The following is a 24,299-nucleotide window of genomic DNA, read 5'->3' as shown; positions in this document are numbered from 1 at the left end:
AATATCCTATTATGGCTTCTTATATAAGTGCGCTATTATCTTGAACGTACTCCTCCTGAATGGCGTGATGTCAGCCGCTGTGTTGTGTGTATATGGTGAGCACCTTAAGTCTGTGTCTGCAGGGATGCGGCTGACATGGTGGTGCAGGGAAAAGGCAAGTTCGAGGAGCTGATGGTGTGTTCACACGAGATCGCAGCCAGCACTGCCCAGCTCGTGGCAGCGTCCAAGGTACAGCACGAACACACACGCTCATGCAATATTAAAGACTGTGTGTGAACAAGGGCTTGTATGTGTGTTCTTAAATAATGAAGTGCTGTACCACTGATGTAAAGCTCTGTGACTAAAACAATTTGATCCCATTGTACATTGTGTAGTCAATATGTACTGTTTTATGTTTGTTGTATTTAAAGATATGGCATAAAGTGGGACCAGTATGTCACTCGCTCTCTCTCTACTTCTGTCCTTCCCTCTTCCCTCACTTAATATTGTGTGTACACACACACACACACATAGGTGAAGGCAGACAAGGGCAGTCCTAACCTAGCTCGACTACAGCAAGCTTCCAGAGGAGTCACCCAAGCTACCGCTGGTGTCGTAGCATCAACCAAGTCCGGCAAATCTCAGATTGAAGAGACTGGTAAGTTGTGTGTTTGTGTGTGTTTCTGTCTGTGTCTCAATGATAGATGGCCATGCATATTCATGTGGAGAGAAGGGTGACGTAATAACGGGGATATCTGCCATTTTGGTTGCTGTTGCCCTCTGTCGCCATATTGCCCACATTCCAAATTGAACCATTGCTCTTGAAAGCAGAATGTCAGGCGCTCCACAGATTCTCTTTCTCTCTCTCTTTCTCTCTCTCTCTCTCTCGCTCTTTGTGTGTGTGTGTGTGTGTGTGTGTGGGTTTGTTTTATTGACCGTCTTTGTTCAACTCACTCCTCTGCAGACACTATGGACTTCTCCAGTATGACTCTAACCCAGATCAAGAGACAGGAGATGGACGCACAGGTGTGTTATGTGATTTGGGATATGTGTATGTATGAGTGAAACAAACAGTGTGTCTGTTTTTGTGAGTATCTACGTTTCAAGCTCAGTCTGTTTTTGTGAGTATCTACGCTTCCAGCTCAGTCTGTTTTTGTGGTAAACAGGTGCTGGTCCTGGAATTAGAGACGCGCCTGCAGAAGGAGAGGGAGCGATTGGGAGAGCTGAGGAAGAAACACTACGAGCTTGCTGGAGTAGCAGAGGGCTGGGGAGAACAGGAGGAGGGTAGGTCAACAACCACGCACACACACACATACATGCACACACACATGCATGCACACACACACATATACATGCAGAAACACACACATGCATACACACACATGCACAAACACACACACACACACACACACATACATGCACAAACACACACACACATACACACACATACATGCACAAACGCTCTGAAGTGAATCCCCAGGTGCGTGTGTTTGATCCCATTCTGGTGAGATTAGTAATGTACATGGTGTGCTCATCGTTATCTTAATGTTTAATCTTTCCTCCTTCTCCCTCCCAACAGGAACAGGTTGAGACTTGCCACACAACAGCAGCTTTTTCAAGGCTGGGCCTCTCTCTTCTCCTCTCTTCTCTTTCCCTGTCTCTCTCTCTTCCTCCCCCCTCCTCTCTCTCTCTTTCTCAGTCACTCTCCCCTGCTCCTGTATTCACACATGTAACTCAGACGTCTTCTTCTACTCTCCTCTCATCTTTATTTTCATTCTGTAATTGCAAAGTGAAGCCAAATAAAAAGGTGCTTTTTTATTTTTATTAAACAAACCCTTCTGGCCCTGCTGCTGCTGTGGAGAGGGGAGACTTCCGTGAGGATAGTAAGTAGACGGCACAAACAGCGACAAGATGGAGCACTCTTCCCATCCGGGGGCCACAGACTTGCAGCAGAGACCGCAGGCTCGCCGATAACTACATGTATTTATTTGAGGATTGTTTGCTTTCTCCTGACTTGTCTCCTAATATGTGTTTGGAGGTGGGGTTGCAGTTCAGTCCCCATCCAACTCCCACCCAGGCACAACCCCTTGACCCCTTGACCCCTCTCCCCTCCTGCTGCCCCTTCAACCCCAAGCACAGATTCCTCCTTCAGCGTTGACTGTATGACACACAACACAGGGGCAAGTCTACACTGTGCCGTGACTGATCCTCCATTACGGATACCAGAAACTAGTGCTTCTCAAACAGTAGCGTCGGCCACCTCCACCTGGTGTCTGTCTCTCCGTCTCCATGACTGGACCCAAAAAAAGGAAAGAGGGGACGGGTTTTGGAGACACATTGCACTCTCTAACCGCTAGAGATTTCTGTTCTGTTCTGGGCCGAACCATTAAGCCTTCCTGATCCAGTTCCTGCACAGTGTACCACACTTGCTTCCACACAACAGTGGCCTTGCTCTGGACTCTGGACTCTATAGAGAGATATGAGCCAATGTGTTGGACACATCCACACACAACATACACAGGTGACCCACAAGTGACCACCTTTCTCTGATCTGATCCGATATGTTTCGATGAATTATTTGACACCAAGCCTCCTAATCTCATTCTGCCGGTCTCTCTCTCCCTCTCTCTCGCTCCCCCCCCCCCCTCTCTCTCTCTCTTCCTTTTCTCTCTCTCACTTTTGTAGTACATCTGTGTGTGCAACGATTGACTTCAAAACTAACTTGACATCAGAACATGATACATGCCAGGCTATAACTTTACAGACAGATATCTGGGTGGCTTTTGTGTTTTGTTGATGGAAAGGGTGGTTCTTGAACCCTTCTGACTCGGCTCTGGAGTGTGTAGGCTGCTCTACCCATTAGAGACTCATTTCCCAATCTGGCAGACGCGAGCTCACATGCATTTGTGTGTAACTCTGAAGTTAAAGTCCATGACTGAGCTAGATATGACTGTTTGTTGTCGAACTCCTTTTCCCTCTGCCAGTGTTGTTCGGTGAACTGGGTCATACACTGTGTCACAGACAGACGGCCTTAGAAACAAAAGAGAACTGGTTCATTTGAGACTGTTAATAGGAAATAGACTGAATTAATGGTGTGGTGCGTAAAGTGGAGGACTTTTGATGCATACAGGCACAAACTGAACACTGTCCCGAGGGCCTGAGGTAATAGTTTTGGATTCAGTTAAGAGGAAGTTTCTTCTAGTTGAGAGCGAGAGAGAAAGAAAGAGCTGGCATCTGTCTTCTCCAGACCTACTTTTGCCTCCATTCTCACACACACACACACACACTCACACACACTCCATAACTGAATAGAGAACATACATTTGTGCCTTCCAGTGTGATAAAGGACAACATTTCACATACTTTAATACTTCAGTGTTGACTAGAAGTTGTAACTGAGCAGTAAACACCATATGCTTTCAAACTTTATCCTTTTTTATTTAAAAACAAAAAAAAGCTTTAACTCAGTATTGTAGCAGAGGTGCATAGGCAAGTGGGCCCATCTTCCCTCATCTTTGGTATTTAGTTTAATTTGCTTTGGTTTACCTCTGAGCTTCCAATCTGACTTGTATATTCCTCAAACCGGTATTGACAAGGAGGGACCTTTACAAGTGAAGGGGGGTGGGGGCAGAGTAATGTATCTTCCATTCTCCTTGCTCATTCAGAAGATTGAGCTGGTCACTGTTGAAGCAATTTTCAGGGCCAAACAGCCTTTTAGACCGTTACTGTCTGTCAGCACAACACAACTCCAGCCATTGGAAATACTTAAGAGTTTGCCAGCCAACCACCAGGGCCATGATTACCTCAGCCAGGCATCCCTCGAACCACACAGGACATCCTCCAGACAGGGAAGGGGTTTATTAGCATTCTTAAACTTAAGCTAGAACCATGAGTTTCACTAGTGTTTGTGTGTGTGTGTGTGTGTGTGTGTGTGTGTGTGTGTGTGTGTGTGTGTGTGTGTGTGTGTGTGTGTGTGTGTGTGTGTGTGTGTGTGTGTGTGTGTGTGTGTGTGTGTGTGTGTGTGTGTGTGTGTGTGTGAACACATGTCTGAGTCTATGCGTATTCATGCATAGTCTCCACCAGGGCGTGTGTTTGTGTGTGAGAGTGAATGAGTGAAACCAAGTGTTGAGCTATGAGTGAGCTCTTTTCAAAGCTCTGTCTTTCTGTGTCCACATGCCCTCTCTGTGTTTTATGCACTGCTTTGGCCGTTTTGTGAAGTTGTTGTGACACTGGGTATTTAATTCTGATTTTCTGTGTTTGGTCACCTCACATGTTTTTAATCTGTCATTTTAGACCTTTGGTTCATCTTTAGACCAGCTCAGCCAGCCTCTCAACTGCCTCTCAGTTAGTCAAGAAATCAAGAGAATTACAAAATACTCAAATAACAATTTCAAATGTGTCTTTATATGATATACTAAAAAAAACTATGTGTGGGTTTGTTTTTAATTTTTTCAGTTTTTAAATAAATATTTCAAGTCATTAATGAAATGTCTTTACCTCTGTGATATTCCTGACTGCAGTGCTGAGAGTCCAAAACCTCAGTGAGCTCTAAAAGTATTTCTTTGAGTGCAGGTCGATCTGTGATTCAGCCCTTACATGAGTTATGAAACTAGATATTTCAATGAACAGGATTGCTCAGCACAATGAATGTCACATTTTGGACTAGCAAAGAAGGATTAAGGTAGAAGAATGATTTGATGCCATAATATGAAACACCCTTTTTAACATTTATTACATAAGACTAAATCTTACGTAAGACCAGGGCCAAATGGTACATTCCGGTGTATCCCTGGGTACCTTTTAATTTAGGTGAATGTGCATCAACCTGCAATTTTACGTTGAACCAGCAGAGGTCAGTATTTGTGCCTGAACATTTAACCCCAGTCAACCAGAATTTCCTTTGCCAGCAACTTTTTTTATTGACTGCCTTCACAAAATAAGCGATGGAACGCCTTTGGGAATTTCTTTACTCTTTACATAAATTATGCATTTTACTTTGTTTTGTTAATGTATTAATGGGGTCACATTTTAGATTTCAGTGGCCACAAATGAACACATATTTAGTTCGCTACTGGCATAGGCCTACATTATCTTCCGTGGCTTGTATAAATTGTGACACAGTCCACAATCACATAAAACACACTCAAATAAGATATAAATAGATATGATGGGGTATATCAAACAGTATAATCTGAAACAAGTGCAGAGATTATGAGAATTCCTAATCCAGGGTGAAAATATGAGTATCATTGCATCAGCAGAGGAATTTGGCCACTAGAGCAGTATATCTGCCGGAGATTTCCCACAAGTCACGGTTGTGAGCGTGACCCGTAGTTTAGCTAACATTAAATACAAATGTGGCTTTGAATGTTTGATAAAACACAAATTGGTCAACATCTGAAGCATGCGTCAAATGCTGGAACGTAGAGGTGTCCTAACATGCACTTTTCACCTCCGCTGGTGTGTAGTCTATAAGGTAAGAGCCTTAAATGGATGAAAACCATGTATGTGAGCCTTCACTTACAAAACTAATCAACGCGATCTGTGTTGCACTGGCATTACATGAGGTAATTAAAATGGGTAGAGACCCCTGCATCCTTTGTTTAAAGGATTGGGTGATAGCTGAACAACACTTTGGAAATGTGACCTCATCCAGTAAGACCAGAATTTGCAGGATGGCTTTACGCGGTTTGTAGTTGGGTTTCAAGTCAATAGCACTCACCTCAGATCAGCTTGGCCTATATACAGCCCGACACGTGCGCTGGTCAAGTGTCCTGTATAGGCTAGTTGTCAGGTGCCAAAGCTGTGAGTAGTGTTTTTTTTATCCTGCTGGAAAGTAAATCTCGCTGTAAGCGTTTTTTCCCCATGTTGTGATTTCACAACTTTCACAGGAGTAGCTATTGTATTTATTTTATCAATTACTGACATATAAGCTTAAATTGATAGTTTTCAACCTGCACATCGGGAGAGGTTGGGGGTTCACTGTCTTGCTTGACACTGAACCCGTGACCCCTTCAACATGAGAAGTCAGGATTGAATTAGCAACCTTTCGATTGTTGACCAACTCCTCTACCTCATGTTCTGATTTCACAGTTTGTGAATACTAGGGTATCATTGATATAAGCTTAAATGAAATTACGCTTTAGCCATGGATGCTGAGAAAGGGGAAGTGCCTTTCATTAACTCCCACCCATAGACATATATACATGGGTGTATATAGATTATATATGGTATATATGTCTACGCTCCCACCCACCCCCATTTCCCCTGCGGATACAGGGGATCGTTATCAGGATAAATAAAGATGAAACATTCTTTTCAACATTTTAAGCAAGATAATTGTGTTATTTTTGTTTTGCACAATTTTAGAGTGAAAAAAGAAAAGGAGCACCATGCAAAAGTTCTCAGACCTCAATTAGCTTGTTGTGGCTATGACTTGTTCAGTCATGTTAGGAAAGGCCAGGTGATGCAAATTTCAAAGCGTTATAAATACTCTGACTCCTCAAACCTTGTCCCAACAATTACCAGCCATGGGTTCTTCTAAGCAGCTGCCTAGCACTGTTAAAATAAAAATAATTAACGCCCACAAAGCTGGAGAAGGCTATACGAAGATGGCAAAGCATTTTCAGGTAGCCGTTTCTTCAGTTTGTAATGTAATTAAAAAATGGCAGTTACGGCGGCGGTTAGTGAGAGTTTCAAGTGATATAGGCAAAATATGCGTCCAGGGGACGGGGGCGTGGCGGCTAGTGAGAGTTTCAAGTGATATAGGCAAAATATGTGTCCAGGGGACGGGGGCGAGGCGGCGGTGACACAAATTAACGTGTTGCCCCTTTTTTCCAGGGCAGAGCAACTGCCCTTGAAAATTCCTGTGCACGTCCCTGCGTGACACCCACACAAATATGATCTGCTTGGAAGAATCATCAGACGAAAACCTTTCCTGCACCCTCACTTACCTGACAACAAAAAGTGTTTACAAGCTGTGAGTGAGACACTTTTCCTTTTTTATTTTGAAACTGTAAAAGATAGAAATAAAAACGGAATGTTGCTTTAAATAATAAATACATTTGTCATCTTTAACTTTATGCCTTTAGGAAATCAGGTCATCTTTTACTTTCTAAGATCACAGTAACAGAAATTTCGACCAGGGGTGCCTGAACCTTTCCCCATCTTTTCCTGAGGAGAACTGACTGCCCGAGATTTAAGAGGCCAGCACGCCTGGCAGAAAAATAAAAACGCCTAATTGATTAAACTGTATTTCACAGCCGCCTTTGCAGGAGTTTCATTTTGTAGGTAGGCCATTTTCTGACACACCGTGCTCTGGCAACGAAGCCTGTGGTACTGTTTTGTTGGTTAAGTGCCAGCGTTTTGCCCTATTCTGTCGTAGGGGGGGTGCTTGATTAGCTTTAGCGAGAGTGGCTCATCTCTATTTTTAGCATCTACCATTCTGGGCTTGCTTCAGTTCACAGCCGTTTCCAGCGTAGGTCTGTGTCTGAGGTGCGTTTCCACTTTACACCACTGGGGGAAACACAGATACAGAAAGGTTTCATAAGGGGGCGAACCTCATGAATGTGTTCTCTGTTTAGGGAAAATGGGTGGATGAGGCCGTCTGCCATAGAACAATAAACCATCCAAAACCTCACGGCCTGTATAGAGGCCTTTGATATTTGTTTTGTTGTTGGTCTCTCCGACCGACAGCTTTTCTTTTTTTGCCTGGCATGCACTGTTTTTACTGCTGCTGCCTGAGTCCTCCTGGAATGGGTAGACAGATGTGAGGTAAGTCAGTGTGGCTAAAATAAGACTCCCTTAGGAATCCTCCTGAGGATGGAAACGGAATGCTTTCATCTTTGTCAAATTCGACTAGTCTCTAGAACAAACTAGGGGAGAAAATTAATTAATAGTCAACACTGACTTTCAATTCTAGTAGTTGGTTTTTACCCTCCTGACTTAATCAAATTCCCCCTGAAACTAACTTGATATCGGTAGATGTAGATGGTAGACTCTAAAATGTAAATGAAAACCTTTCTGTGTCCTTAGATGTGGGTGGTGTGTGGACCCCTTCATGTTCAGGCAGTAGTGATGCTCGCCTGGAGATGTAACTGTGAACTGGCATGCCCTGTGAGTCAGTTGAGGTCGTGACCTGAGGGGGCGACAATGCAATGCAGGGAGAAACTGAAGTAATCAGGCTAAACCAACCCAATTTCCATACAATGTCCTCTGTCTCATCACTGTCCTATAGCACTGACAGACCTAATCTACACGTTGCCTGGGCTTTTTTTGTTCTTTCCAACAGACCACTATTTTAAAGTATAGCTCTCACCCTGAACAGTGAACACAAGGAGCGAGATGATGGAGGGTGTGTGTGTATGTGAGGAGAGAGTGAATGGGATTGAGTCTTATGTGTTTGTGTGTGTGTCACCTGTCATTTGGTGTCAAACACCAAATGACACCAGCCTCTTCTCATACACTGCCACCTCCACTGCTGCTGGGTGAGACAGATGCCCAGTTGCTAGGAGACCCAGGCCCTAAGTGCAAACAGTCATGTGTGGCTGCAGACAGCAGGGGTGAGAGGCGGGTGGAGGGGTGTTAGCTCCCCGGAAAAAAATATCAGAGAGGAGAGGCGGTAAAGGGAGCAAATATATATTCATCAAACATGTTCGTTTTTTCTGTCTGCTCACTTGACTTCTCTGTACAGTAAATCACCACTCACACATCAGATTACTGGTGTCTCCTCATAATCCAGCTCTCGCTTTAGACCAGCATTGTTTATATTGGTTCATAAAAGAATAATATTTTCTCACATGTTGAAATAAAGTAAATGGTGAAGTCCAGATTGTCAAAAAGTATATACCAAAACAATTATTTAAATACTGTATAGCTGCAAGCAGCAATGAGGGGGCCAAGCAGCCCAGCAGGCCAAAGTTGCCATAGAAACTTGATGTCATTATCTCAAGGGCATGCTGTAAGCACTCACAGCAAGTTTCATGTCAATTGACCAATGAAAAAATGGAATAATAATAAAATCTGTCTGATAATTTTCAGGAGGATTTGTCTGAAGATCATCTGTGCCAAATCTTGTGAAGTGCCAAAGAAGGTTTGTGGCCGCTGAAAACACATACATTTGGTTGTCATGTCCTGTCTTTGGGATCTCATAAGAAATCACCAGACATAACAACCAGGCCAATACATCAAAAGATATTATTGCAGCTCCCCCAGTGGTGAAAAGGTGCATTTTTGGAACTTAGGAGCGGGTCCCAATTTCATATGCCAAGTTTGGTGAAATATGATCTTATGATTTTGATTGGCTGAATCAGACAAACTGTTTTGAAAATCAAAAATCCATCTGATAACCTTTGGGTGGCCTGTGAAGAATTTAAAAACGTTTTGATACAATCCAATATGGCATCCGAATCAATTAGGGCTCCATGTCTCCTGGCCTTAGGACCTCTCACGGTATTACTAGACACAAGTATTATTAACTATTTTTAAGGCAAGCGCACCAACAGTTATTAGCCAAAATGCATTTTTGCTTATTTTACCTCTTAAAGGTCAAATGACAATTTTTTTTTTACTGCATCCAATGGGGTCATGAGTCCATGTACCAAGTTCAGTTTTGATTCATCAAAGTGCAGCTGAGATTTGACCTCACTTCCTGTTTTCCTGCCTTTTTCGATTGGCTGTGATGGACAAATGCCATATCACTTTTGTGAGGCTTGGTCTGAAGATAACCTGTAGCGAATATGGTGGAAATTGCACAAAGTTTGTGGCCTGTGAAGTTTTTCAAAACTTTTTCATAAAATACAATGTGGCAGAAATTGACATCATAGGGTGTGTTGAACTCAGCTTGAAATCCAATGGTACCTCATTTAAAAAAATTGGACATATGGTTCAAAAGTTACATGCTTAAACGAACCGCAAACTTTGGCCTGTTGGTGGCGCTAGAACACTCGAGATGCACAAAAGAAACTTTGTTAACGGAATTGTGGGCCTGTCCCCAGCAAGTGTGCCAAACTTCAGTACTTTTTACCATATGGTTCTAGGGTCAGCCATATACCAATGACTGAAGAAGAAGGCGAAAAGGTAGAGAACATAATGGATCTGGTGCAGATCATGCTAAACCAGGGCCTGGTCTGTGCTCAAGTCCACTGCTATCTGGCTGAAATCACTGGGATACAGAGGACCACTCCGTCTCTCACTGCCACAAGCTTAAGCATGTGATGCAAGTTGAAATATACACACTCTTAACCATCTTAGACAAATGCAGTTAACACAGAACCACAATAATGATCACACTCATGTGGTGGTGACACATCTCTTCGCTGAGAGGTCTGTGAGAAGACTGCACAACTGCACCCGCGCAGACTAGGCATGAGTCTCCACAGAGTGTCTACATGAACAGCAGGCCATATGCCGTGGCCATCCCAGTGATAAGATCTCCGCCTGGAAGACGGGGAGAATCTTCAAGGCCTCAGGCTGTTTTCTGTTATCATCATCAGTTGTGGCCCATAATGTGGACAAATGGTTTTATCAAGATACAGACACTTGCAGGGCCTGCCAGTGTCTGTGGTGAGACTGTTCAGGGTGCTAGCGGCATACTGCTCTGTTGATTTGCTCTGTTGACATTTGGCTTTGTAAACATGCATCATAATTATATAATGTTGTTGATTAAAAAACATGCACCATAGTTACATAATGTTAATAAATGTGAAAAACATTTATCTGTCAAATAAGTTAGCTGCAGTTATACAATTTATTATCTGCAATGGCTAACCAACCTGTTAGTCTACCCAGTTGAACAAATGAAGAAAATCAAGATGTATTTGGGTCTGTTTTTATTTTGATGAGGTTCCAATTGTACTGTCAACATCTCCTCGTCCTTTACAAAAGACACTAAAATTGAAACATTTTTCAAAGAGTAAAAAAGTAGCAAATATCATACACCCAGTGAGGGGGTCTGACACAGAAAGCATGGCATATGCTTAAATAATAATCATAAATAATATAGACATTACATATAGCTATTTACATTTCATTTAACACAGAGGTCAATCAACATAAATTCTGATGCTTTATATATAATGTGAATATACATATATATATTTATATATTATCATCTGTCATTTACAAAAGCAAACAATGCGATTTTTATCTCAGAGAGAAAAGGCTATCCAGAAGCTTGGCTTTCAGTTATTCCAACCAGAATGACAGCAACTCTCTGCCCCCTTCCCCCAAGCATTAGTGGGATCTTCAGTTTTGGTCTGCTTACCATAGATGGGTGAGTTCTTTGGTTGTGTTCTGGGGACTCTGAGAGCACCGAACTGTGTGTCTCCACTGTCTGTTGCCTTGGTTACTGAGGAACTCTCCAGCAAGAATAGCAGTGAATGGGTCAATAGGTTGAGTGGGTTGATTGCTTGGTGACTATTCAGGGAGTGTTTCAAAGTTAGATTAGTTTAGAGAGGCAGTGTAACAGTTTACTAAGATCATCACAGACTATCGACCGAGCTGCAGATACAGTATCTCTACCTTCACCTGTTTCCCATCAGTCCAGGTGTCTCCCACAGACCCCAAACCTGCCACAGACACAACTACAGTAACAAAACAGTGGCCGTGGGTGCATCCGCCACGACAGACCCACTGGACAAGACACGGATCTGGACACGACACCAAAAAAATAAATATACTCTCATGACTGCACACATAATGTCATTTACATGGCTGTTAACTGACGTGAGGTCAGCAAGACTGGTACCTGGTACCAATGGAGCTAATAGACTCTCAGAGATTGGAAAGGAAACTGAAGGTAACTGGGGTTCATCTGGAAGTTCCATCATCTCTCTAAGACCAAATTCTAATCACGCTAAGGCCATTATTACAGGCCCTCTGTCTATGTATTGAGCTCTGATTCAGGGAATCTCTCTCTCTCTCTCTCTCATTCTGCTCCTCTCTCTGCCTTTGTCTCTGTGTGTGTGTGTGTGTTTGTCATTCATGATGCCCCTTCCCCCCTTTGCCTGTGCTCTGATGCACTGTAGTGCAACGCCCCTGCCAGTGTCAGATCTCATCTGTGGCACAGCTGGCATAGGGCTGCCCCAGTTGGTGGATTTGGGGATAATCGTCTTACAAAAACGCATGTGCACACACACGTACACACGTACACACGTACACACACACACACACACAAACACACACAGAGTGGTTGAGAGAGAAACCCCATCAGCTCCGTAACTGTAACGTAACGTAACTCTGATCCTGTCAAAGGGCTGGCATTTCTCAGCGGCGCACACATTTTGGTTTATGTGTTTGTGTTTGCGTCTGCGTCTGCGTCCTGTTCGTCCGGTTCAGAGTTTTTGTGTGTGCGCGTGTGCGTGTGTGTTTATGTGTGACAGCTTGCTTCTACATTGCACATGTTTAGATGTAGCTGTACATCTGTGTTTGTGGGTATATCTGTGTTTTGCGTGCAAACTGAGGTACTGCAACAGTCACATGCCCACCTGAACTCGGGTGCAACCTTAAACACTCCAACCCACATACACATCCTGCTTCTCATCTTCTCCTCACTATCCCCATGCCACCAGCGGGTAGTGTGCAAGTGTGAGTACAAGTGTGTGTGTGTGTGTTGTGTGTTTTTTTCCGGCTGGGTAGAAGGATGAACACAGGTAGGGGAAGGGCAGGGGGGTAATGAACAACCAAAAGTTCACACATTGACCCACACAACCGCCATAAGAACTCCCATCATCCCTTGTGTGTGTTTTTTTTATCCCCCCCCCCCCTCCCAGCACAAATCATCGACACTCCTCACGGCTTGTTTAGTCCCAACCGTTGTCCTTGATCATGTGGGCCAGCTCGATGATGAACTTCCCCTCCTTGTATTTCTGACTGCTCTCAAAGGCATGCTCCTGCAAGAGGGGAGGGAGGGAGGGAGAAAGAGTGTGACACAGAGAGCGATAAAGAGTAAGAGAAGGTAAGGAAAAGACAGACAGAGAGAGAGAGAGAGAGGGGGTGGAGAGGAGAATGGGGGGAAGGGACTGCAATGATACTGAAAGCACTCATCTTCTAATGCAGCTGAAATGTCTTCAAAGCGCTGCTGTGCCCTGCACTAAGTCTCCAGTTATTCCTGCGTGCCATCTCACTGTGATCCTGTTTATCCTTTTCTTTTTATATCGGATGGATTTGGCACGGTGGAGGGTGGGGGTGGGGGTGGTGGTGAGAGCAGCGATTTTAAATGTCACAGTTTAGAAGTGCACTAGGTCAAGCATGCCTGGAACAAAGACACAGGACCCGGGAAACATATAAATATCTGCCCTCATATTCATAAATATCTGGGCCAACATGAACGGGCGGCAGACATGTCTGGACATGTGTGGTTTACGCAAATGGAGAAGTGGAGATGGATACCTCCTTTTTCGCATGTGCCAGACCAAGCAGCGGCTTCCATTATCCAAGAATCCATTGTCTACTGATGGCTGAACTTGAACTAACATTGAGATACAAGGACGGAAAAAAACAACTGGCAGGCTCAACAGCTCTGACTTTAAAAATGGACACCACGGCAAGAATGTCCTACAGCTTGTAGAGTGCCGTGGGTCGTTGGTATTAAATGCCATGGCTGTGGTTTCTCACTGAAAACCTCTTACTGATGAAGAAAGCAGATACTTGCTGCCTTCCCTACCTTGACCTCTAAAAGCTGCAATGCTCACCATTGCTCCTTCATGCCAGGAGTAACTGTGGTTACACAATAACACTGATTTGTGTATCTACTGTAAGCCAGCCAGTTCCTGAGGTGGGTTACAAAGCTGCCACATGAGCTGGCCGGATCTTTGACAAATACCAGTGACTGTAACTAGGTTCTCAATATCAACCCTTTTACGACTGAGACCACATATAAACCAGTCATCTTGTAGAATCGCAACAACAAACTGGATGGCTGCTAAGGCTGAGGCTTATCTCTATGCTTACATTAGCCGGCCTCCTTATTGACTGCCCTGTCATTCTGAGAGCATGTGAAAGGGAGCACTTCCTCATGCTAGTCGGGTGAACTGAGGTCCCTGCTGCTGGAACAATCAAGTGTGAATATCCTAAGTTCCATTCAGCCTCATTTGCCACATCCAGTCACATTAAATGTGCACCACTTTGCTGGAGTGTAAAAGTTAAGTTGTTAATTTACACTCCTTCAGGGACAAACAGGGTTTGTGTGTTTGTGGTGGTGCAGCATGAGGATGGACACTCACGTATTTCCATCCCAGCGTGGTCTTGCAGTTCTCACAGTAGATGTCTGCTACAGCGTGAAGCCCAGTGAGCAGCACCCTCTCCTCAGCTGGCCCACAGCCCACATTCACCCTGGGGAGAAGGACAGAGAGAAGGAGAGAAAGAGAAAGGAGGGGGAGCAAGAGAGACGAACAAAGAGGAATAAGATGGGATGAGTATCATCTATCGGATAACACTGTATTATGGATACACAGATGTGAGTCCTACAGTGGTATTATTAAGCCATACATCACATTAGGCACTGTGCTTTACTCTTTGGGTGTCAGTAAAAGCCACACATACACACCGCAGTGAGGACACTGAAAAGGTTTCTCAGTGACAAAGGAGATACTTACACTGAGTTGAACAGATAAGCTCTACCTTGACTTCCTTGAAAGGACTAGAGAGAAATGAGACAGAACACCTATGAGAAACACAAACTGGCAACGGTCACTAAATCATTCCAGTGTATGTCCTCTTGTCTCTCCTCAATGAGGGTCTCACCTTAAACTTCCAAACTGGATATTTTTTGTGCACGTTTTTTTTGTTTGTTAAAACAGACACTTTCTCTCACTTCTTTTTTATCTCTTCCCTCAGTTCGTTTTTTTGTGTGCATGTTTACAGGAACAAAGTGGGTAGCTGTTTGTTGCCAGGGTGAGAGGCTGGTGGCAGGTGTGTGGGGGTCAATCACCTTGGAGATGAGCTCATCGTGGTTGGCCAGGTGTGCTCGGCAGTGGATGCAGCTGTAGGTGCGGTGGCAGCTGGGCAGGTAGGCCTGAAAGGTCTTGGAGCGCGTCATAGTGACCATGGGCGGGGTCGGCGGGCGGTGCAGGAAGGGGCTGCCGGCCCAGGTCGGCTCGCAGGGGAAGCACCGCAACACACAGGTGAGGGCCGTGGTGGGGGAGGGGCAGGAGGCACACACCTGTCCACACGGGCACACGCACACACATGTGCACAAACATGTGCACACACACAGTCAGCCAGACAGCCGAGCCAGAAAAGAGAACAAGAGAGACGGAGAGTAAGTGAAAGAGATACAGCACATGAGTTTAAATCAAGCTGATTCAGTCCCCAGAGAAGCCATTGTGCTCAGACAAAGTCTGTGTCTTTTTTTTTGTCAAAGATCTGCTTGTTATCTCCAAGTCCATCAACCATATCACTGCTGTGACAGAGCCAGTCTGCAAACACAGACTTCCAGCTTGGAGATGGTGACTGATGGAGACTGGAGAAGACTTCCAACTGTTTTGCAGTGTAGGAGAAAGACACACTCTTGCAAAGAGTCTTTGTTCCTAACAACTCTCCTGAAGTCAGTGGCTCATGACTCCCTAACACTAGGGCCCTAATTTGATAGATGAAGTAGAAGGGCATCGAGTAAAGCTATTTTAATTACTAAGGCACATTCATTTGGTAATTTCATAACATGCGCACAGACCTAAGCGTTTTTGAGGGTGGACTGACGCCTCATTTGGGTGTGTCTGATCGAAAAGGTAGGCATTGCATAGAAATAGCTTTGAGGAAAGCATTCTGTCTCTTCCTTCTTTGAAATGTAACCTGCATCTTGGTTTGCAACTATGTCAAACACCACACAGACAGTGGATAAAATAATACAGAAGCCTATCATTCATCAGGGGTTTAATGCACAACAAAAAGTGGGACAGAAGTAATATATAATATAAAAGTATAATTTTTTTTGTATTTTACAGGATAGTTTAGACCACTAACCAATGGGTCTTTCTCCAATTTAAGGTTCTAATATAGCCTAATGCCTAATGGTGTAGTGGCAATTAAGATAATCCAAAAGTGGCAAGGAGCACAATTTCTATGTCTAAAACATTTTTGTTTAATTGCTAACATGGACCACTGAAACTAACATGGAAATCAACATTTCACATGTCTGTCAGAGTTCAATAATGTTTCTTGAATTAAAGGCGCTAACCGCAGAGCTATATATAAAAAATACAACTGGAGTCGTTGTCATAGTGATAGTGTTGCGCCATCATCCTTTAGGTAGCTTATGGTAATAATGATTTAATGTCTATATGATGTAGAAGGCCAGAAACATAGAAAGCTTCGTCAGATGTTCAGTATTCATTTCCTGTAAGTCTATCTTATTACCCTATGTGTCTGTATAAAACTTTATTGCAAATTTAGAAAGAAAGATAATTATTACAGAGATGAGCCATGGTAGATGATTCATTTCCTTTGCTGTCATTCCCTTTTACAATCACGCACCCTCTCTCTATCCTGCTTGCTGTTCACCTGGTTTGCATTTAATTTGGAAGCGCAAAAAGGGAATTAATCAAGGTAGATGCCAAAACAAGTCATCTGATAGTTTTCAAGGTTTCCTAATATTATTTCTAACTTTGCTTGGTTTATTCACCATTTGGGATTATTCACTGGATGATATGAAATATTACATGATATTCATGGACGTCTGCTGTTTCCTAAAAATAAATGCTGTGCAATCAATACTTTTCTCTCATTCTTCTGTTGGAGTGGGGCTGGGACTGTTTTGCCATTAAACTGTGAGTATTTTGTTACTTGCGAGAAAATGCTTTGAAAACCACCTTGATGTTTTTGGTTTATCGATTATCTGGATAGATTCCTGGTCTGTGACACAGCATTTGGAGACCCCTTGATGACCTTCATGGAGTTTATTCATTATCTCCCCTCTGAGCACCTGAGGTATAACGATTCTTTCCCCTTTAATGAGAAGGTCTCTTTTTAGATACCGCTCCGTTCTGACCTGCCAGTGGGGTGAAGTCCCTGGTCTCAGTCCGTGTTTCTCTGGCCACTCCGTTAGACGGTAGTGTGCCACCGTCTTGCATGTTTCATCTGTTTGTTGTGCCTGTTTGATTTCTTTCAACCGTGTGCCCATTGCAGGGACCTGACAGCATCCACAAACACATATTTTTCTAGTTGTTGGACATCAGAGGACAGTGTGTCACTCAGTGGAGCTCTTGATAGTGTGTCTGCGGTGATGAGGCTTTTACCTGGGATCTGTCAGTTTCTGTGTGAGAACAGCACCTATTTCATATGCTGGTGATATGAAATAGGTGCTGCTACACTCTAGGTGCTGCTATATCTGCTGCTACTCTCGTGTCTGCTGTGCGAACACAGAGTGAGTGCCTTTGGTGAACTCAGCCTTTCATTCAGCTTTTCAAAAGCAGTCTGTTAAGGAGTTCTCCCCAGGCCCATTCATTTTCCTCTCTCAGTAGGTCTTTTTAGTGGCATGGTGATGGTAGCCACTGTGGCACAAACTTGCTCAGATAGTTTGCCATGCCCATAAGGTGCCCAATGTCATCCACACATGTTGGCTCTGGCATCTGTAGAATTGCTTTAACTTTTTTTGGATCGGGCTCGATGCTTTTTGCAGAAACCTTGTGACCGACGCGGAAATGATGTGTTTCTTAGCGAGTGTGAGGTATTCGTCCTACATCTTCTGTAGCACACGATGTCACCTTTGGTCATGTTCCTGTCTGTTCTGTCCATACACTAACACATTGTCTGCATGACAAAACACACCCTCAAACTCTCGAACATCGGCAACATCCTCTTTAAAAAAGTTAGGGAGCCGATACAATGCCAAAAGGTAGGCGGTCGAAAGCCAAACATAACTCATCAAAACCAAATATAAACAAAATTTCCACACACCTTGCTGGGCAGCCCCTCCCTCTCATACTGATAAAGTGGCCATATTTCCTCCTGTTAATTGTTAACCTACATTTATCTCTTTATGTGTTTATCAAATTGATGTTTACTAACCAAATGTTCACACTTTTATAGCGTGAACTTTGCTCACAAATCCTGATGGCTGTGGAAACATTGTTCCTCATCACCATATCCATTAAGTACATACGTGTATTGGCAGCCTAACTCTATCCACTCACTTTGTCTCTTTCTTCCCGTTAGTCTAGACTATCTTCGCTGTGGGATGCTGCTGTAGTCTCTCCATCTGATCTACTTGTAGAAACCCTCGGTCTACACCTACCCACCCCCCACCACACTGTCACACACTTATTCTACCTCATACTCTGTTCCAGCATTTACCTGCAATGTAAATAATTGCCACCATCGACTTACCCTTGTAATAGTAACCTTACGGCCTCACCTTATGTGCTGCCGTTCTGCTTAAGGTTTCTTCCTGATTAACAGTGAGTTTTGAAATGAATGGCTTCCCCATTCAGAAGAATGTTTTCCGTCCATGGCCTTGTAGTTTGAGAGTACGCACTGTCTGGCAGGTGTTGTGTGTATTGCTTGACCAGTGCAATAGGCTACAGCATAATGCCCTAGTCTGTGACACTTTTGACATTCAATGTCTTTAGCTGGACAGTCTTTCCATTTGTTTGTGTCCTTTTCCACATCATAGGGCCCTATGATTTCCTCGATGTGGAAAACACAGACGGAATCAGTAAGAAAAAACAGAAAACACAGTTAAACGTTGAATTTGATATTCTCAAATAAAATGACGGGAGACTAATACATTCGATAGCGTTACACACAACAATTTTGTGACACAGTTTTTTTGTAGACTGACACAGGAGACCTACCCTATTACAACATAGATATATCACCTAGGCTTTGTGTAAAAGCACAGTAGCCTATGTTCTGAGTACATTTTGTGATCGGACATCAAAGCTCGTTGCCCTATGAACTGGGTGTGAGCCCTGCGTCCTCCTCCCATGCTGGGATGACACACCTCGTCTTCACTCTCTGGCCCTGCTGCAGTTTTGGAAGCGAGAGTGTAGGAGTGCATCTCAGTGACAGTGGAAAGGGCATCTGAGGCCAGGGCTTAAGGGCCTGAGTGGCTTCAGCATAACGGCTGCGCTTGTGTTTGTCTGTCCATTGTTCACCAGCCAAAGACGTGGGGCTCAAGCATAAAGGGAGCACTGAGAGGCCGCAGGCCACTACCACACACACACACACACACACACACACACACACACACACACACACACACACACACACACACACACACACACACACACACACACACACACACACACACGCACTCACAGTCAAACTCAAGCCAAGCAACCTGCTCTGACCTCAGTGAACCTCTTTGCTGCGCTAAGAGTAGAGTGAGTATTTTTGGGTCTCTGTAGGAGTACAGGGCCAAGCAAGCAGAATTTGTCTGGGAGTGTAAAGTTACAACTAATGTGTCACTTCTAGGATGTGCAGCATTAAGTGTAGAGGGGTTTCATTTTCTCTCACACTGTCACACATACACATACATGTACATCCAAAAAGAACCATATCCTTCCTTGCAAGCTCTGCTTTTTTAAAGTCTCAACATGTACAGTTACATCCAAGAGGCCTAGACTTAATGGGAAAAAATCAATGGTGTGTACTGGGTCAGGCTCAAAAGTATGCACTCATCTGTCAGAGTCATGAGTTGAAGGGCTTTCTCTCTATAACTTATGAAGTATGGGCTGATGCCATGAGAGCACAGAGTACAACTGGATCCTGTGAACTAACCAGTCCTAAGTATATCTTCTGAGATTACATTAACCCGCACTCCCAACTCAATTATAAAGGATTTTGCTCCAAGCCTTAACTTAGACCCAACAAATCAAAAGATGAAGTCATCCTTTCGAGAGGAAAAAAAGATTGCAGCTCTTAAATTGCAATCCAGGATCCCTCTCTGGATCGATAGTTTGGCCTTAAGCATTTGTCTCAGATTACACAGACGTAACACAGTACATAGGTGGGACAGAGCAGCACTAGCAGTAGCCTAGACAAAACAGTATGTCCAGCAGCTTATCCTCTGACTGCCGTCGTAACAAAAACCCATCTAATCAGTGCCCTGACCCATAACACTGTTGTACTACCAGCCTTGGGCGAGCAATCACACAACTGGAATCGATGCCAAATGTGGCCGTGAACTACAGTTAGCACGGCTATCTGTGCCAGAGCGGTGGCACATTTAATTAGAAACTAAATTAATAAATAAATCAAGTGACGTGTGATCGGAGCATGAATCCACTGGAGGGGAATTCCACCCTGCGGTGCTGCCGGAGCTGGGTGTTGGCAGGGAGGGCAGCGGGCACAGGGAGTGGCCCGGGCAGGCATCCCGGAGCCATCCTGACTGTCAGAGAGCTATAGTGTGGGCAGGCGTTGGCAGGAAAGGTGTGGCAGGAATGCTGCAGAGGGTTTCAGTGTTTTACAGCACTTGATAATGATACTGGAAACACTGCAGTTTCATGATATTGGTGTGATATTTTATATCACACTGAAGACTTATTTTAATGAATGACTGTATGATGCAACTGCATTACATAAACTGCAGTGGCTTAACTCGTATCTAATCTAAGACGTGTCTTGTGCTGCAAAACACCAACCCATTAAGAAAGTCATAACATGGGGGCCTAACCAAGTCCTGGTTCGGTCAGAAGTGCAGGCTTGTCTCGCTGTCTGCACACAGATAAGATGTGCTGATCAAATGACAAACAGCAGGGATGCTGCTACCATTGTTGTCTCCCAGAGATGGAGAGACACAGGGAGAAAGAGAGAGTAAGGGAGTGAAAGGAGTGACTGGCGCAAAGTAACCATCATCTGCAGCGCGCACGACCAACGCAAAGGTGCCCTGACAGGCAGCCCGACACGTCCCCCACCTCTGCCCCGATGTCCATCTCGCACAGCAGCGGCCCGTCCCTGAGTGACAAACGGTTCCCCCGCACAAACGTCCTTCAGCCCCTGTGTCTATCTCCCATTGGGGGGTGGGGAGATGTCTGATGCGCTCGGCGCTACAGCTGTGACGGGCGAGGCTCTGTGCCGCAGCACCCCCCCTTGCTCCATTCAAGGCTCCCGTGTCTCCAAACAACCTTTCTTACGTAACCAGGCACTGCCGCTGCTGCTGCTGCTGCCACCACTGCTAACGGTGATAACAGCAACTACAGCAACAGCAGTGGGGCGGGGGGAGAAAGAAGGGGGGTAAGAAAGAGAGAGAGAGTTAGGGGGTTTGTTAAGAAAAAGGCACTAGGTTGAGATGAGAGTGGGAGTTGATGAGGGATGAAAGAGGGATGGAGTGAGAATGAGACAGAGAGTTAAAGAGGAGAGGGGGGAGTGGGTGAGGGAGAGGGAGAGATGTAAATAGAGAAAGCGAGACACGAGTGTCCTTGTGTTCAGCTCTGATCTCTCCTCGAGACTGAAACTGTTTTGTGAGCACCTCCCGCAGCTGGCTGGTGTTGGCAGGTCCTACAGCTGTAGCATTGAAGGATACTCTGTATACATTTGATGTTTTTGGGTTAATGCTACCTAAACATCTAAATTAAAGCTAGGCATCTAATTGAAGTGGGAATATGGTGGCTTCCAGTCAGAAAACATCATACTGACTGAATCAGAGTTCCAAAGTTCAGCTGTAACCTTAAAAGCACTCAATTGATGTGAAATGGAAAAAACATTGTAGTTTTCCCTCCAGTTGTTTTTCAGTCTTCCATTTTCTTTTTGGTATACAAGTAGAAGGGGTGCACACTCTTCAAGAAAACTGGATTGCGCAACTTCCCAGGAGGCTCAGGAAGACTTCCACATCCTACTGCTAGTACAGATGTTCATCCAGCTTACTGATGTGTGCAGCCTTTCCAAAGTAGGAAGTGACAGACCATGTGGGTGAGCGCAAGGCGATAACAACGATGACAGTCCCCTTTCAAATGCTGCCTTGAATGTAACCATTACGTTTGTAATGCTTCAGTAAATGTCACTGAAATTTCAGGAAGTCTGGAGGTGGTTCATATTGGATGACACCACTGTCGTGTAGCATCTGCTGAAATACAAACAACACTCCCCAGGCACTGATAACTACATGCCTCCTTTGAATGAGGAGTCAAACAACTTCTCTGTCTCACTGTGTATGTGAGATTTGTTTTTTCTCTCCCACGATTATCTTGTCTGGCCTACATGCATTAGTGTGTCTGAGTGTGTAATCTATTTGTGTTGAACCAGGTCAGAGGCAGTGGCGACAGAGTGTATATGATATGTAGGCCAGCGTTTTAGATGTTACAGTGCACAGATGGGGGAAAAAGGGCACAGCACATCAATCCAGCTACACCATAGAATCCGAACCACTATAAAACACTTAACAAAGCGCATATACATGTCAACAAATGTGTTTAAATGTTAAATGTATGATGAAGCTGGTGATACTTCAGTAATCAGTTTATGTCTGAGTGTAACAAGGTCTACGTGATGATGAGTAAGAGGCATGCTCGGACAACTCTTGAAGTCAGTTTGGCCATAACAAAGTGATTTGTAACGCTCCCCAAAATCAAGGGTGATAGGGCATGAATAACATTACACTTGCATGCACAGTGCATAACATTTAAAACATGTTGCGAAATGTTCAAGTGCAGCACAACTTTTCGGTTCCAATAGACAGAGATAACTGTCCCTTCAGGGCACACATAAATTCTCACAACAACATACTGATCCCAGTTTTCCCACACACAGAGAATGCCACATGACTGACTGTCAAGTCCAAACGAGCCTCATCCAAACAAAAATAAACATGACGCAGGCAAACATATTGCACGGGGCATCTCGTCAATGTAGCCCTCTTTGATAGCTAACAACTGTAACCATCTAAATATGATCAGACACATCGTAACGTAGATTGGGAAATTTTAGAGATACTAATGCAAAATAAAAACAACACGGCTGATGCGCCATCCGCAGCGCGATATGGATGCGTCTCCCTGTTGCTGCTGCTGGTGGCGCAAGATCACGCCACGCGCGTAACGTTAGTAACGGAGCGTAATAACAAGCAGACCCACTGCGGACTTCGCCATCCCATGGATTCAACAAAACAAGTCGTTTGCATCAACTATTTTTTTCTCCCAGTTGCCAGTATAATATGTCGTTACAATCATTCCAGTTGCACGCACGAATCGACTCACGACGGCAACGTCAATGTGATGATGCAGCAAGACATTAACACTCACGAATCGGTTTATTTCTGGACTCGGTGCAAAACAACTTTAAGTTCCATAATCGGGTATTACCTTTGAAGAGAGGAAAAAATATTCACAGGATGGTTGCACCGCTTCTGTCTCCCGGACAAACTTTATACAGTGCAAATCAGTTCATTCCTTCCCAGGCAAATGTCCTTTTATCACGTTTACAAGTCGGGCAGACGTGGTATTTTGAGGCACGATGCATCAACCGAGTTTGATGCAATCATGCAGAATCACACTGTACTCAACTTGAAGTCAAAGTGACAGCTGTTTCCACCAACCAATAATACGACAGTGCATAGCAACATTCCCCTCATTGGTCAAGAGAAAACACAAACGACCAATGGTAGGGCGTACTGTTATCTACCTGCAGCTGCGATTCAGTTTGAGGAGAATGCGAGCTGCTGCATACATCAACACATCGTCTACGATGTCTTTACAAAATAGAACAAAACTGTCTGTATCTTGCATAGGTCTATCGTTTCAAAACCTGTATGTCTATTGTATACAAACAGTATATGTTAAGATGTGCCAGAAAATCCAATCTTGGTATAATGATGTAGCCTATGCTGTTCAGTCATGGGAAAATGCGTCAAAAAGTAATGAAAAGACCTGGAGTGTCTAACTGCATTCTACAAATAACGATTTAGTTATTCGATTGCAATAAAAACAAACATTAGGCCAAGGCACCAATTCTTCAGTACTGACTGTATTTAAAACTTTAACACAAAAGGCCTAGTACTGTATCTATAAAGAGTAATGCAGGACTAGATAGACAGTCTTTCATAATTCTATGGCAATAGTTTCATTGATGGAGCATGGCGCCCTCTGGCGTTTTTATAGTTCCATGTCGGCAACAAATCTGAGAAAGCAGTCTCAAAACAACCACCACACCAACGGAAGTGGAAATGCAAAGTGTATCACATATGTCTTCAATAAAGGTTACATACAGTACGTCACCTGGAATCGTCACCTCTGACCAGAGGATAGCAACCTTGAGGTAATCTGACAACCACTCCCACTGAAAATGCATACACTTTGCAGTTACAGATCACTTCTGGGGAGAAAAATGAAAGTACATTGGCATGACGCTTATGCATGAGGTTACTCCTGATGCAATTGATCAAACATGTG

General features: G+C 44.1%; 2 protein-coding genes across 5 annotated transcripts in view; one reads left to right on the top strand and one right to left on the bottom strand.

Annotated features, from left to right (window-relative positions):
- hip1 (huntingtin interacting protein 1) overlaps nucleotides 1–3,944 on the top strand; it is a 34,959-nt gene extending 31,015 nt beyond the window's left edge. For 3 of the 4 annotated variants that reach the window (XM_031573421.2, XM_031573422.2, XM_042708708.1), the window contains 5 exons: nucleotides 123–228; nucleotides 514–637; nucleotides 944–1,005; nucleotides 1,146–1,263; nucleotides 1,559–3,944. In XM_031573421.2, the coding sequence (XP_031429281.1) occupies nucleotides 123–228; nucleotides 514–637; nucleotides 944–1,005; nucleotides 1,146–1,263; nucleotides 1,559–1,569 (421 nt within the window). In that variant the 3' untranslated portion in view covers nucleotides 1,570–3,944. The remainder of the gene's footprint in view (nucleotides 1–122; nucleotides 229–513; nucleotides 638–943; nucleotides 1,006–1,145; nucleotides 1,264–1,558) is intronic. The other variant, XM_012836235.3, reaches the window with a different exon arrangement.
- Nucleotides 3,945–12,731: 8,787 nt separating this feature from the next.
- On the bottom strand, nucleotides 12,732–23,294 carry ypel2b (yippee-like 2b). Its single transcript, XM_012836192.3, has 5 exons — nucleotides 23,214–23,294; nucleotides 14,909–15,139; nucleotides 14,574–14,617; nucleotides 14,202–14,310; nucleotides 12,732–12,869 (listed from the first exon to the last, which is right to left on the bottom strand). Exons 2-5 carry the CDS (start codon nucleotides 15,023–15,025, stop codon nucleotides 12,780–12,782), a joined length of 360 nt encoding a protein of 119 aa, XP_012691646.1. The 5' UTR covers nucleotides 15,026–15,139; nucleotides 23,214–23,294; the 3' UTR covers nucleotides 12,732–12,779.
- Between the last annotated feature and the right edge of the window lie 1,005 nt (nucleotides 23,295–24,299).

Source organism: Clupea harengus, chromosome 9 (genome assembly GCF_900700415.2).
Source record: "Clupea harengus chromosome 9, Ch_v2.0.2, whole genome shotgun sequence".
Taxonomy (NCBI): domain Eukaryota; kingdom Metazoa; phylum Chordata; class Actinopteri; order Clupeiformes; family Clupeidae; genus Clupea; species Clupea harengus.
The sequence above is the reverse complement of the archived record's forward strand: the minus strand, read 5'-3'. Positions and strand labels throughout refer to the sequence as shown.